Raw genomic sequence first — 13,962 nt, 5'->3', positions numbered from 1 at the left:
AAACCAGGGCATTTGGGACATCAAAGCCACGCTGACCCGCTGGACGAGGGAACCATCTAGACACAAGCGGGTTTTTAGAGTCGCTGGCAGAATGGACACAATAAATTATGTAAAAAAGTGCCTAACGACCAGTTATATGCTGGGCGAGGCCAGTTTGTCATAAATTATGATTGATACTAACCAGACAACAGTCACAGAAGGCACAGCCAGCCCAAAATACTGGTGAGATCTCCACTGGAGAACTCGCGCTCGCTCACGGTCCACCGAAGTAGCCATCTTGTTTCAATTCACCCCGTTCCACTGCTCGCAGTCCTTGGAATCAAGCGTGTAAATTAAATCGTATTGGAATATCTTTGCCCAACTTCCACCCCGATAAGTGGTGACCCCTTGCTTGTGACACGAGTATCATTGTACATTCTATCGCATACCTGATCGATTCCTCCTTCCGCTGGTGGCCCAGGAGCCTGGCCAAAAATGGGCTCAGGACCATGCGATGTTGCCTATTCACGGATCAGAATGACCCCTTTCCTACGCCCACGACAAGATTTTGGAGCATCATACTATGAGAAGCCCGAACGGTCAGAAGGAGATGTTGCGGTGAGAGACAATGGGATTGTGGCTACAATCGTACTCATACCTGTCTACAAGGAGCCCCTGATGAAGATCAGAGAGCAACAATACACTAGTACAGCAGATACTATTGTATGGAAGATACATCATTCATGAAGAGGAACGTTGATATATTTCAATTTTTCATTAGATCACAAGTGATGGTTGAGATGTGAAGAGAAGAGAAATGTCCAGCTTTGAAATATCTCCACGCAAACAAAGGGATTGAACCGCCGTTCGATAGCTAAAAAGATGGCTCTTGAAATCAAATCATCGAATCGTGAATGCATAACGTCATGTTACCGTTCACAGCTATCACACACTCGACAGCCCACGGTAAGATAAGATGAAATGCAAACCAGTAGTAGCCTTGCTCTGCTCTATACCAGGGTCTCCTGGTGACACAAAATGCGCCATTCGCCGTCGGATGCTTGACTCCATGTCGTGGAGGCCGTCGCACGGTACTCCTTCTGCCCCCGAACGGCATGAACCCGGTATGTCACAATCCCCGCCATCAGGTCGATGATGATTGTTCGTACTTCGTCGAGTTGATAGCCTTCGAAACGGTGGAAAGGCGGCTTCAGGGCCTCTTTGAACTGCTCTTCGTCCTCCAGCGTGATAATGCCCATCTTGGGGAACATCAGGTTGACATCTGCGTTGGAGAGCTTCTGCACAGCGGGTGCTGGATCAGCCGAGGTGAGCGCGGTCCAGAGCGCACGCTCCTTGTTAAGCAGATCTTCGCGGATTCGGTCGTGGATCGATGGCATGGTGATGGTTCTCTCTACTACCCTCCACGGTCAACAGTCAGCTCGACCCAACTCCCTTTTACTCTTGACCAAACGGACTAACTTACCGATTCGGACGATGCAAACAAAGTGCGAATCGAATCTGCGGCGGCCCCTGGTGGTTTTGATGGCAGCGTCGCCATAGATTAAAATGACGTCAGTGGGATGACGTTGGAGAATGGCCCGATGATCAGCGCCTTTCCATCCTGTCACGCTGCCAATCAGGTCCTTGACACGCTCACGGTTTTGCTATTTATTGCTGCCATGCCCTGCCATGCGTCATGCCCCGCCCATGTGCCACGGTCACTACGGTGGCTTGAGCCCCCGCGTCATCCGCTGCGATTGACTCTTTGACAGGTATCACAACGACCATCGACTAGACTCGCGGCAATCAAAATGTGTCTATCCGTCGGATTAGCCTGCTATGACCAGTCAATCTTGGTTAGTGTCAGTGTCACAGGGAGTTTGACGGCGCAATGCAATAATCTTTTGGTGTATAGACCTGCCTACAGCGTATGAGTCTGGAGCACAGTCACTGGTATTATTATTCCCAACAATGGCCGCTGGGTTGGAGCAGACAACGGTGCAAGAGATTTTGATTTGAGTATGCACAAGAGTGTGCCCTATCATATATACTTGTCAGCAACCTTCGATGGATTATGTTGAAGATATAAACCTGCAAGGCACGGACGGGGTGTGTTGGGCAACGGCATACAAGCGGGATGACCAACTGCGACGACAAGACACCCGATACCAGGTTTCAGACTAGGGATACCTTGGGTGCCAGTGGTGCGATTCTACTTTGTGCCTCTTCTCGATGGTATCATTCAAGCGGACACCCGTAGTCACCGAAGCGATCCCCTATGTGACTAGCCTCAAGCGCCATCGTCTTCTGAATCACGTGCCTCTTTAGGCTCCAGACCGCCGACAATAATATGCTTAAGATTATGCCGGGCGGTGGACGGTAAGGATAACCAAACCCTCCAAAATGTAATTTTGATGGTGGTTTTGTTCCGTTGTGGACCGCAGTCGAAAGCAAATGTTGATTGACTCGAACTGCAAGCGGAAACACTGATATGAGGTCGATGCTACACATACGGAGTTTTGGACTCTCAGCAATTTTGTGTCTTCGGTTTACCAGCCACTGTTGCAGATTTCCGCGAACCCGGCAACAATCACCCAAGGTTTACCCCCATGGCAACCGAAGATCGCGATACCACACCGCGATTGTGAAATGCCCCTACTTACTCTCGCCCTGGATGGTACCTGAGGCTAGCTAAGGTCTCACCCAGCAAACAACTGCCAGGGGCACACGATAAGAGCGGGAGCGACCATTATTGGATCCGCGCGCAACTAGAGCTTTCTGCACGATCCAACGGTGGTCGAGTCGATGGAGCTGGCCCGACGCACGCCAATCGGAGAAGGGACAGCGTCATTCGGACCTAACGATGCTCGACGGACCGGCGCTGATCGCTGCTGATTGTGGTGCGATCTCCACTTCGTCGGAGAAATGCTCGATCCTATCGCGTGGGCTATCGCGAAGAATTTGCCAATGAAGCACGCTATCAACGAGCTTTTAACCCGAGCTCCAGCCTACTGAATTTTTTCTCCTTCGCTCCTTCGTTCATTTCGTCTCGCGCGACTGTCATGCTGTCGTTCCGGTCTCTATTCGTCTCGTCGTTGGGTGTCAGCGCCCTCGTCGCGACAGCCTCGGCTGCCGTGGGCGCGCAGGCTAACCCAATTGCACCCAAGGTGTTTATTGTTTCAATGGTAAGTGCACCTCGTGGTAGGTCAATTGATTCTCTCCCGACTAATGCGTGATCCAGTTCGAACCCGAGGCTGAGGCCTGGTGGAACATCCCGGAATTTAACCTGCTGGCCCACAACATCTCCGTCCCGGGCCTGTCGCCCACCTATCCCGACGTCCACTGCTCGGAGGATTATGAGATTTGCCAGCTCATCACTGGCGAGGCCGAGATCAATGCGGCCGTGACTGTCGCGTCGGTCGCCTTCTCACCCCAGTTCAACCTCACCCAAACATACTTCTTCGTAGCGGGCATTGCAGGCGTCAACCCGAAGCGCACCACCACCGGCTCCGCCACGTTTGCGCGGTACGCGGTGCAGGTGGCCCTTCAGTACGAATTTGATATCCGCGAGCTGCCGAGCAACTACTCGACAGGCTACGTCCCACTGGGTTCCCAGTACCCGAACCAGTACCCGACGTTGATCTACGGCACCGAGGTCTTCGAGGTCAATGCCAACCTCCGCAGCATCGCCGCTGGTTTCGCCCGCCGTGCAAATCTGTCGGACTCGGCCACTGCCAGGGCCTATCGTCCTCACTATAAGACCCCGAGCGGTCTGTACAAGGCGGCGACTTTGCCCCCGAGTATTGTGGAGTGTGATACGGCCACGTCGGATGTCTACTACAGTGGCAATCTCCTCGCAACAGCATTTGAGAACACTACCAAACTGTTCACTAACGGCACGGGCGACTACTGCTCGAGTGCTCAAGAGGATAACGCCACCCTGGAGGTTCTGCTGCGGTCGTCGGTTCACAATCTCACAGACTTTTCTCGCATTATCGTGATGCGTACTGCTTCCGACTTCGACAGACCCTACCCCGGATCGACTGCTACGCACAACCTGTTCGAATCTTCTGTTCAAGGTGGCTTTGAGCTGGCCCTCGAGAACATCTACCGCGCCGGAATTGAGGTTGTCCAGGGAATCCTGAAAGAGTGGGATACGACGTTTGCCGACGGAGTGAAGCCGAGCAACTACATCGGCGACATCTTCGGAACACTTGGTGGCACCCCGGACTTTGGGCCCGGTGTGGAGCAATCCCTCGAGGAGAGCGGTGCCTATAAGAAGCGCAGCGTCCGCCGTTTTGCTCGCCGCAGTTAATTGCCTGCTCGGCATCCAACGTGTGTGCTGCCTGACGAGCAAGAAATGTACACATTCTTAGATAGACTCGACGTACATATTATAATGCTGGAATGATAGACATCTTTCTTAGACTACCCCTTTTGCGACCCGACGGATTTATACGAAAATACCAAGCGGAAAATCGTTCGCAATCGCCTGACATCCGGCCGCATTGAGATGGAGATGGTCCCCGGAATCAAACTGGCTGAGTAGTTGGGAAGGGGCCTGAGGATCTCGCACCACACGATCAAAATCGAGCACAGCATCGAAAACTCCACTGTGTCGGATGAACGTATTGACTCGCTGACGAGTCTTCTCTCGCTCTACATTCGAATACGGCTGAGTATAGTTGGAGTCGGGGGATGTGCCGAATGGGGTGATAGTTGCCCCGAAGAAAGGAATCCCGGCAGCTTGCACTCGCGTAGCGATCTGTTGATAGGCGACGAGGAGTTGGTCGCCGATCTCCTTCTGAGACTGCTCATTTGGACCAGCAACCCCGATATCATTCACCCCCTCGAATATCATGGCGTATTGAACACCGGGCTGTGCTAGCACGTCTCGATCGACCCGACTGACAGCGTTAGGGCCAAGGCTGTCATGCAGGATACGGTTCCCGCCTGCCGCCTCGTTGAGAATCGCAATGTTCGCTGTTGCGTCGTGTTGCCGCATTCTCCTTTGTAGGAGATCCGGCCAGCTGTGCAAGTCAGTAACCGTCGTGGCCAGGCCATCTTCAAGTTTTTCCTTTCCCTCCTCGACGTATTGTGCTTACCGGTTATTCGCGTTGGTAGTGCTTCCCCGGCCGTCAGTGATGCTATCGCCAACAATGGCAAAAGAGCTCGATGACGTGTCCAATCGTCCCTCGATAGCACTGATGAAATACCTGTCCTTCGGTATTAGTCATTTTTTCATCGTATGAGCACGAGGGCAGAACTCGCCAATGCTCGGTGCTTGCCACTGATGAGCTAGTCCAGTTATGTTGATCAAGAGTATCACCCAGTGCCATGAAAGACGTGGTTCTGCTCCCCGGGTGACCCGTGATAGCAGAACCACCCTGCCCCTGCTCCAGGTAGAGGTCAATCGTCACTACCGACCGGAATTCGAGGGGGAGTTCAATGGGGTCTGATACCGCCAGGCCACCTTCTGGAATGGAAATACTCGGGCTTCCACTGAAAAGCACCTTCTTGCTGGATCCGACTTCAATAGCACTCGCCCCCGCCTCATTCTTGACCGGCAGGCTCACGGCGACGCGAGTGATATTCAGATCATTATTGCCAAATGCATTCGACAGGCGGAGTCGAATCTCGTCGGCAGCCAGACCTACCTGGATAGTTTGGCGGAGTGAGCTATTACGAAACACGGCGTCAGAGCCATTCTATCAAGATCTTTATTAATGTTGGAATAGGCAAGAATATCTTGAGTTGCTTGTGACCTACAAATGGCGCAGGAGGGAGGTTATAAGGCTCGACCTGTTGAGGCATTGTCGCCCAAATACCCACCCAACGACTATGTTGTTCCTGGTCGGTTGCTCGTCTATCTCGGGGGAAAGGAGTACCTTCACTGGCAAACAACAGGACGCTTGCCAGGAAAAGCCTGAAGATCCATCCGAGAGGCTTTTTCGTAATCGGGGCCATGGTTACCTTCAAATTGAGGTAGACTGGGTATTTCACTCGCAACCACCATTTATTGACTTATGAATACCTTTCCCTTTACCATGTCAACCATTTATAACCAAGAGATACCCGAATTTCTGCGGCTAAAATGGAGGATCTGGATAAATATGTCCTGTCGGCAGCGCAATTGCGGGGGTGTATCCCCGCGGGGACGACGACGCTGGCTGGTGGGATAAATTAAGCGGGGATGTCCCTCGAAGAGCCCCCAGGGAAGAATGGCATCGACCATGTTGCCCAGAGAAAGACGTAGAAAAATAAATCCTAAACATTGCCCTGTTCTTCCATCACCCTGGAACTCGCGTCCCCCGGGGGAGTGACTACAGGCCACCAAGCGGTTTGACCCAAATGCCCACACGGCGTGCAGAAATTGAGTTGAAACAAGAAATGGAATCGGATTCAAAAGTACGAGTAGCTGACAGTCAACGCTGGCGATATTCGTTGCCCCTCCGGCAAAAGACATGAATCATCAGCCAGCGCACGCTACTGGTCATTCCCGCTTGGGTTGAGCACGCCGGCCGCGATCCCCAGTTCCTCCTTCAACGGCTTGCCGGCTACCGTTAACGGCTGGCAGTCCTGCAGGACAAACATCATTCGCGCCCACTCGGTCTCGCTGGGATTGCGCCACCCGTGCATCGTCGCGCGCTGGACGGCGATGTCGCCGCGCTTCATTCGTACCGGTTCGCCCTCCTCCACCACCATTTCAATCTGTCCCTCCAGCACGACCCCGTAGTCCAGACTCTGTGTGCGATGAACCACGCACTGGTTGCTGGGGGCGAAATCGACAATGCGGCAGACGGTGCCCTTGGGGTTGACCAGCCCTAGCTTGCCTGACTTCTGGACCTTGTCGTGCGCGGCGAGGTCCGCGTCATTGTTCAGATCGGCGGGGAATTGGGAGGTCGTATAGACGACATTGAAGGCCATCTGGCTCTCCTCGAACGACTTCCATTCACCCGGCGTGGAGGACTGCACAATGGCTTTGCCATCCGCATTATGGCCGGTGATATGCCGAGTCACGGGCGGCAATGGCGAGATCTGACCGGTGTTGGACATGCTGGCGATATTCTTCTTCGTGGCTGCCCTGAGGTCTTGCAAAAGGTAGTATTTATCGTGCTCCCTCGTTTAGCCCCTTTTTCTAGGGGATCTCAGTGGTTGTCCCACTTAGATGCAGACGCGAGATGCATGCCGCCCCGAACGACCAGCGGTGTAGCACATCACTGCAAATGTGCTGGCCGTGTTACCTCCCGCCGCCCTTTCCTGTGAGCGTTGCTGAGCCATACTCAGCATCGCCGAACTCCGATCGACGATGATTACCATTCCGCCGATGCAGAACTGCCCCAGCTCCATTTAATTTTTTTTTTTTTTTTTTGGGGGGGGGGGGGCCGAGTTGGACGCTTTCCCCACGTTGAGCCGTGTGGAGTGACAGTGGACCCTGGAAATGTGTCCTCGCTTATATCCCCCAGCTGAAAAGGGACTCTCCCAGGTTTCCCCGTTCCTCCGGGCTGTGGAGAGATGGGGACGACCGCGTGGGATGTCCGGGGGAAGAAGCTGGGGAGGCTGGAAAAAGTGGACTTGACGTCGGCTGAACTCGTCCTAACGGGCGATTCCGCCTGGCTGTCACGGCAACCACATCATCGCCCTGCAGACTCTTCGGGGATCTCAGAGTACTCCTTCAGGCGCCTATTCGTATGTTCATTGTACAGAAACTTGTTCTCTACGCAGTAGCAACTGGGGTCTGGGCCATCCGTTTACGAGGTGGGATCCCAGGAGATAGACGTTAAAAGATTCATTATTTTCCATTTACATACAACATACAGGGCACATCTCGCATGAACTGCGCATCGGCTCAAAGGAACCATCGGAACTCGGCCGACGAGGGTCCATCGCGCATGCGCTCGGTCGGAATGTCGCGCGCGCGAATGGTCATTCCCTCGCGGCGATCGCGGCGCTTGTTGTCTAGCCACATGTACAGGCCCAGCAGGCCCGCGAGGGAGGCCCCCGCGGCGCCAAAGGCCGAGACGGTAATGAGTGCGGGCATGTACTTGGGGGCGTCCTGCTCGCGGAAGACATTGCTGCCCACCAGGCCCATCAGGTTGGCCAAGGGCACGCCGATACTCGTGAGCAGCACCCGGCGACCCTCGTGCGCGATGTTGTTATTATACCAGGTGCTCAGCATCACCGAGGGTGCCGAGGTCCCCCAGGTCATCATGAAGGTGGCAAAGTAGGCCAGCTGCAGGTTGTTCTGCACATCATCAATCGAGGCATAGATCATGAAGCCACAAAAGGTGAGCAGGAAGCCCAGCACAATAAACGGCGACCGCAGCTTGGTGTAATCCGAGGCAAAGGCCAGTACCAGCAGCATGGCCGCGCCCGTCACGTTCGGCGCCACGGTGTAAAGATTGGTCTTGACCGTCGGATAGCCCAGCCGCCCCACGATCTGCGGCATAAAGAGCGCCACGCCCTGCAAGGGCACGCCCAGGCAGATTTCAATGCACAGAAAGACATAGGTGGAGAAGTGCTTGAAGATGCCCAGCGCCTCCCGCAGCCGGAATTTCTCGTTGACCACGGCCGACGAGTCGACCTGGATGCGGTGGAAAGCGAGGGCCTTCTCCTCCTCGTTCAGGAAGGTGGCCTCGGCCGCACTGCGAGGCAGATAGAAGAAGGCAAACACGGCAAAGAGGACTGTCACGCCGCCCTCGATGATGAACAGATACCGCCAATTGGGGAGACTCGAGCCTTTGATCTGGAATACGCCAAAGGCAATGAGGCCCGAGAAGGCATTGGCAATATTGGACGCGGCGTAGAAGACACCCAGTCGCCGGGCGAGCTCACCCCGGCGGTAGAAGGTGGTCAGGTAGTAGATGACCAGGGGGAAAAATGCGGCCTCGGACATGCCCAGGAACCAGCGTAGGGCAAAGATGCCGCCGAAATTGTGGGCGGCCGAGGAGAGCAGGGTGAAGGAGCCAAAGGAGAACATGAGGACGGGCAAGGTGCGCGCTGGGCTGAACTTCTTGCCCAGCATGGAGAAAGGCGGCGCAAAGACCACGAAAGGGACGAAGAAGATGGAGAGGAGCAGGTTATACTGGTTGGGCTTGAAGTGGAGGTCCTCGGTCATGCCGTCGGTCTTTGCATTACCCAGATTGCCCTTGTCGAGGGCATTGAAGAGGTCTGGCGAACGATTGGGTCAGCGAACAGGTCTGGGAGCCAACACGATGCCGGTAAGGTCCGCGGGGCTACTTACACATCACGGCCAGGATGGGCAGCAGGCGAATATCGAAGCGGCGGCACAGCCGTCGCTCGGCCTTGTGGTCGACCACGCGAGTGACCTCGTCCACCACTCCCGAGGTCGATGCATAGCCCTGCAACTTGTCGGGCTCGTCGAAACTCCCCGTGGTGGCCGTCTTCTTGGCCATGTCGTCCTGCGACGCTTGGGGTGCGTGGCCCATGATGCCAGAAGGATGCCGGAAGAGGAAATGTACTATAGGCGATACAATATACTATCGCTGGCCGGCAGTGCAAATTTCCGGAGAAGATCGAAGACCAAGACTCAAGACCAGCAGGCAAGCCAAGATCGCAGAAGGCCGCGGTGGCAGAGGGGATATCCACGCCTTATCAGAGCCCTTGCTGGCGGGAGTATGTTGCATCTCGTCAATGTCACCCCCACGTTTCTCCGCATCGCCGGGGAAGAGCGAGCTGGGGCGCCGATCCTGGTCGGACTTGCGCCGCACCGTTGCATCCTGCGTATCAGTTCGCTGGTCGATTTGCCGAGGCCGCTGGCTGTCGGAGGGCGACTCGACGGGGAGCCGTGAAGGGCGATAAGCATTCATGCCTGCATTCGCAGCAGGGGGCAACGCTGGCGGCTGGCCCACCGGAGGGGTACCCCCTGGTCTCAGGGCAGGTCGAATACTTCAAGCTCTCCCCCGTTTCTTGCTATCGCCAGCTCAATGAGCCTGCCACGTCTGTGCGGCGGGTGGATGCGACGGAAAAGGCTGAAAATGCCGATTGCGGCAAGCCGGCAGGGTTGCATTCTGCGATGAGCCCGTCATGCCGCTCGGACACTCTCAGGTCCTTAGTCAGACACCAGCACAGCGATACTAGCAGCATGAGTTCAGGGGGTCTATCGTCTAAGGTATTTCTTGTCAGGTACTACTTTATCTCGCATTATCTCAAAGTGGGTCAAATTGGACTACAGTGGAGTACGCACCTAAGCTCCCCTTTGGGATAGCACCCCAAGATACCTAATCTTGAAGGCACCTATTATACAGTAACTAGTGTAATAGCAGTAGTCCTAGGGTTCAGGGGTTCAATTGCTGCCATCTACTAGTAGCGCTATCTCCTTATCTCGTCTGATTGCCTGAAGGTCGTTCTCTTTCAAGCACCCCGACTGCGTTGGGCATGTGGACTTGTATTTTCTATTCCAAGGTCAGCATCTGGTCTCCATAGGATGGGAGCGACTTGAAGGCGAGATGGGATATAGTCTCTTTTCAGACCCATGTTGAATCAAGCCCTGCTGGTCTTAAGCAATCCAGCAGCGTCATTTCGGCGAGTGATAGGTGTCATCATAAAGAGAGAATCGGGTTAAGCCATTGGCTATCACTTACACCCTCATAAACTCGGCATCGAACAACTCGGAGTGAGCGTGCTACGCCATACCTTCTGCACTAGTGAAGTACACTAGATACACCTGTGTCGGATCACAATTGAACTGTCAATCGAAAACCCGCGAGGTTCACGCGATACTTATACAGTCGAGGCTTGGCAGAGATGATTCCACGCTCCAGGGTTCATGGTGCGATCTTTCGCAGACAGGGCGCCCATTGAACAAATTACCTCGGTGTATCTCTCTGGGCATGACTCAATTGACTCATTTGAGGCCAGAATCGGCAGGGATGCTTTCGTATTCGGGCAGTGCCCAGACGGTCAGTTTCCTAATCGGGTCCCCGCGTCGCGGCCGATCTGCACAGACTGCTGCAGATAGATGGAAACCAGAGGAACTACACGAGTGTAAGACGATGGAGGCTAAATTCAGTACGAAATAATGGATTCCAAAAAGAATCTGCATCCGACATCCAAGGTAGCTAGACTAGGGTACTCGAGGCTATGGCTAATATGGCGAATACACTATTCGTCCTTACGCTCTCCGCGCTGTCGCGTCAGCCTGAATCGCGGCTTCGGCGCGGCTCTTCCAACTCTCGTCCCAGCGAGAGAGAGCGGGCCGTCCCTCCACCACATCCTCGCTGCCCCATTTCATCCGTGCTTGGTCGAGGGCGCGGTCGGTCTCGCCATCCGGACAGACGATGTAAAACGCTCCTGCTTCGAGACCCTTAAAGAGCTCCTCGGCAACCTGGCTCGGATACCACGCTCCGCTAGGCTTTTTGATGTCGGCCTCATCGGTAGGCCCAACATTGCCCATCAAGCCGGTCCACGTCCATCCGGGGATCAACAGATGGACTGAGATATGCGCCGTCGCGGGATCGGAGCGCAGGTCAAATGCGAGATGCTCGGCCAGATTCTTGATTGCTGCCTTGGACGCATTATAGGCCGGGTTGCCCGCTCCAGGCGGGTTGGTAATGCCCTGCTTGGAGCCGGTGATGACAATCGATTTGGGGGTCTTGTTCTTCGAGGCGACCAATACCGGCAGCAATGATTCGAGTCCATTAAGCGGGCCGCGGACATTAGTGTCGAAGGTCTATCGAATCAATGAGCGCGGGTCGACCTCAATCCGGATGGGGCCTACCGACCTTGTCCCAGTAGCTTCCATCTAGCCAGGGCTTCAGCCGCCCGGCATCGGTCCCCTGTGCTTTGTACCCTTTGCCGGCATTCAACACCACCAAGTCAATCTCCAGGACGATTTGGAGGATCTGGCGAGTGGTCTCTTTCCACAACGCCGCATCGGCCACATCGAGGACATAAGCCTCGGTTATGAGACGTGGATTGGCTTCGCTCAAGACGGCCTTAGCCTTGGCCAGATTCTCCTGGTCGATATCCAAGAGAACCAGGTGCATGTCCTTGCTCCGGCAGAACTTGGCCACAGCGAACCCCACACCGGAGGCGGCTCCTGTGATAAGAGCAGTTTTCTGTCCCTGGATGACCGATTCCATTTTGATGGAAGGAAAATACAATCAGAGGGAACGATTGACGAGGTCGATCGACGTAGGGGAAGAAGGGGGCACGATCATCGCGATGTCATCACGGAGTTAGCGGAAATAACCACCTCTGGCCAAAAACTACTCCTTATGCACTGTATTGTCGATCCCTAGGATTTCAACCCCAGAGACGACTAGCACTGGAATCTCCAATATCTTGTAAATGATCAATTGGACCCAGGCCAAAAGTGCTGCCCGCCTCGACCTTCATTGCTAGCTCTGCCATGTTCTCGTGATTTTGAACACTCACTCACCATTGTACTGATCCGATACCCCGCCACCTATCTGGTCATCCACCTGATCAAATGCCCATACTGAGACAGTCAAGTACATGACCAGCCGCCTGACTGTCTGCTCTGTACACCGACCCTTCGAGATTCAAGGCAAAGAAAGGCATTACTAAAGATTGTTTACTTGCACATAGCAGAAGGGGTACACTTTCTATTCTTAGAATGACAGGTCTCAGATATTGTTCAGTACTTGACAAGACAGGAAGGGGTGGTGGCTATAGTAATTCCCTTCCTTGGCTATTGACTTCACCGATTGGCAAGAGAACGGGGCAATGAGATAAGATAATCAAGCTTTCGTATCGCGGATTCATTTGTTCCATATTGCATTCATCTACTGGACTTTGATGACCACCTTGCCAAAATGGCTGCCGCTCTCCACGAACTGGAAGGCCTCCCGGGACTCTGCAAAGGAGAAGACTTGATTGACCACCGGGTGGATCTGATGCGCCTCGTAGAACTGGATCATTTCCTCAAATCGGTCCTTGGGTCCATTGATGATGCCCTTGAGGGTCACCGTGCGGCGCAGCGCCAGGATGTTCACATTCAACCGATCATCTTCCGCATCCACCTTGCCGGATACGTAGCCGATACAGTCAATGAGACCGCCAAAGGCGATACAATCAAAGCTTTTCCGGAGGGTCTGCGCTCCACCCGTCTCGAGAATAATATCCGCACCATGATTATCCGTGTATTGCATGACATTGGTTTCCCAGTCAGGTGTCGTCCGGTAGTTGATGGTGTAATCGGCACCGAGCTGCGTAGCCTGTTCCAACTTCGCGTCGGACGAAGATGTGATAATTACTGCTAGAGCTTAGCTTTCAACTTCAAAGAGACTTCAAGGGTCGTCCGATATACGCAGGCTATCATCCGAACTCACCCTTTGCACCCGCAGCCTTTCCAATTTGCAATCCCGAGATAGCCACACCCCCTGTGCCCTGCAGGAGGATATACTCGCCCTTTCCGCCACTCTGGCCCATCGGCCGCATTCCATTGATTGACATCCATGCCGTAACCGCCGCGATGGGCAATGTGCAAGCTTCCTCGTCTGACAGGTAGCTGGGGGCCTTTACCAAGCCATGTGCCGGGAAGACCCTATGCGTCGCCAGAACACCATCGAGGGGGAGTCCGACGCTGCCTGCCAGCTCTTTCTCTGTAACCTGGCCTGTCTGATGTTCGGGCAAAAAGGTCGACAGTACGCGGTCGCCCACAGCCCATTGGGTCACGCCGGAGCCCACCTGGATGATCACTCCGCACATATCCGAGCAGGGGACAATGGTCGCATCTTGCTCGGCACTCTTATGGTGCTTGTATTCACCTTTGGTCACTTTGACCCGCGAAATAAGCTGCTGGTCCGACATGCTCTAGATATGAGGTCACCTCTCACCTTCCACATCGCGGTAGTTCAGAGACACGGCGTGAATCTCTACGAGGACCTCGCCAGTTCCGGGCGCCGGCATTGGGGCCTCTGTCCGCCGGAGGCTTTCAAGGCCCTTGAGTGGAGTTACCCATTGCTGAACCGACATCTTGATAGCTGTGTCGTATCG

General features: G+C 54.4%; 8 protein-coding genes across 8 annotated transcripts; 1 reads left to right on the top strand and 7 right to left on the bottom strand.

Moving 5' to 3' along the window:
• Nucleotides 1–989: 989 nt before the first annotated feature.
• On the bottom strand, nucleotides 990–1,376 carry N7532_010941 (nuclear transport factor 2 family protein; the record flags this gene model as incomplete). The annotated part of the gene is made up of 1 exon (XM_056623432.1): nucleotides 990–1,376. One exon carries the CDS (start codon nucleotides 1,374–1,376, stop codon nucleotides 990–992), a length of 387 nt encoding a protein of 128 aa, XP_056470848.1.
• A 1,665-nt stretch (nucleotides 1,377–3,041) lies between these two features.
• On the top strand, nucleotides 3,042–4,294 carry N7532_010940 (purine-nucleoside phosphorylase; the record flags this gene model as incomplete). Its single annotated transcript, XM_056623431.1, has 2 exons — nucleotides 3,042–3,164; nucleotides 3,221–4,294. The coding sequence occupies 2 exons, from the start codon at nucleotides 3,042–3,044 to the stop codon at nucleotides 4,292–4,294; spliced, it is 1,197 nt and encodes a 398-aa protein (XP_056470847.1).
• Nucleotides 4,295–4,432: 138 nt separating this feature from the next.
• On the bottom strand, nucleotides 4,433–5,793 carry N7532_010939 (SGNH/GDSL hydrolase family protein; the record flags this gene model as incomplete). Its single annotated transcript, XM_056623430.1, has 4 exons — nucleotides 4,433–5,009; nucleotides 5,085–5,195; nucleotides 5,251–5,687; nucleotides 5,749–5,793. The coding sequence occupies 4 exons, from the start codon at nucleotides 5,791–5,793 to the stop codon at nucleotides 4,433–4,435; spliced, it is 1,170 nt and encodes a 389-aa protein (XP_056470846.1).
• Nucleotides 5,794–6,465: 672 nt separating this feature from the next.
• Nucleotides 6,466–7,035, bottom strand: N7532_010938 (cupin domain-containing protein; the record flags this gene model as incomplete). The annotated part of the gene is made up of 1 exon (XM_056623429.1): nucleotides 6,466–7,035. The coding sequence occupies one exon, from the start codon at nucleotides 7,033–7,035 to the stop codon at nucleotides 6,466–6,468; it is 570 nt and encodes a 189-aa protein (XP_056470845.1).
• Nucleotides 7,036–7,828: 793 nt separating this feature from the next.
• On the bottom strand, nucleotides 7,829–9,428 carry N7532_010937 (putative MFS transporter; the record flags this gene model as incomplete). The annotated part of the gene is made up of 2 exons (XM_056623428.1): nucleotides 7,829–9,150; nucleotides 9,224–9,428. 2 exons carry the CDS (start codon nucleotides 9,426–9,428, stop codon nucleotides 7,829–7,831), a joined length of 1,527 nt encoding a protein of 508 aa, XP_056470844.1.
• A 51-nt stretch (nucleotides 9,429–9,479) lies between these two features.
• On the bottom strand, nucleotides 9,480–9,809 carry N7532_010936 (uncharacterized protein; the record flags this gene model as incomplete). The annotated part of the gene is made up of 1 exon (XM_056623427.1): nucleotides 9,480–9,809. The coding sequence occupies one exon, from the start codon at nucleotides 9,807–9,809 to the stop codon at nucleotides 9,480–9,482; it is 330 nt and encodes a 109-aa protein (XP_056470843.1).
• A 1,304-nt stretch (nucleotides 9,810–11,113) lies between these two features.
• N7532_010935 (SDR family NAD(P)-dependent oxidoreductase) lies at nucleotides 11,114–12,083 on the bottom strand (the record flags this gene model as incomplete). Its single annotated transcript, XM_056623426.1, has 2 exons — nucleotides 11,114–11,671; nucleotides 11,724–12,083. The coding sequence occupies 2 exons, from the start codon at nucleotides 12,081–12,083 to the stop codon at nucleotides 11,114–11,116; spliced, it is 918 nt and encodes a 305-aa protein (XP_056470842.1).
• Nucleotides 12,084–12,749: 666 nt separating this feature from the next.
• Nucleotides 12,750–13,941, bottom strand: N7532_010934 (zinc-dependent alcohol dehydrogenase family protein; the record flags this gene model as incomplete). The annotated part of the gene is made up of 3 exons (XM_056623425.1): nucleotides 12,750–13,219; nucleotides 13,296–13,742; nucleotides 13,803–13,941. 3 exons carry the CDS (start codon nucleotides 13,939–13,941, stop codon nucleotides 12,750–12,752), a joined length of 1,056 nt encoding a protein of 351 aa, XP_056470841.1.
• Between the last annotated feature and the right edge of the window lie 21 nt (nucleotides 13,942–13,962).

The sequence above is a fragment of the Penicillium argentinense genome, assembly GCF_028826775.1.
Source record: "Penicillium argentinense strain IBT 30761 chromosome Unknown utg000010l_segment0_segment0, whole genome shotgun sequence".
Lineage (NCBI taxonomy): Eukaryota > Fungi > Ascomycota > Eurotiomycetes > Eurotiales > Aspergillaceae > Penicillium > Penicillium argentinense.
Note: the sequence above shows the minus strand (reverse complement) of the source record. Positions and strands in the feature narration are given on the sequence as shown.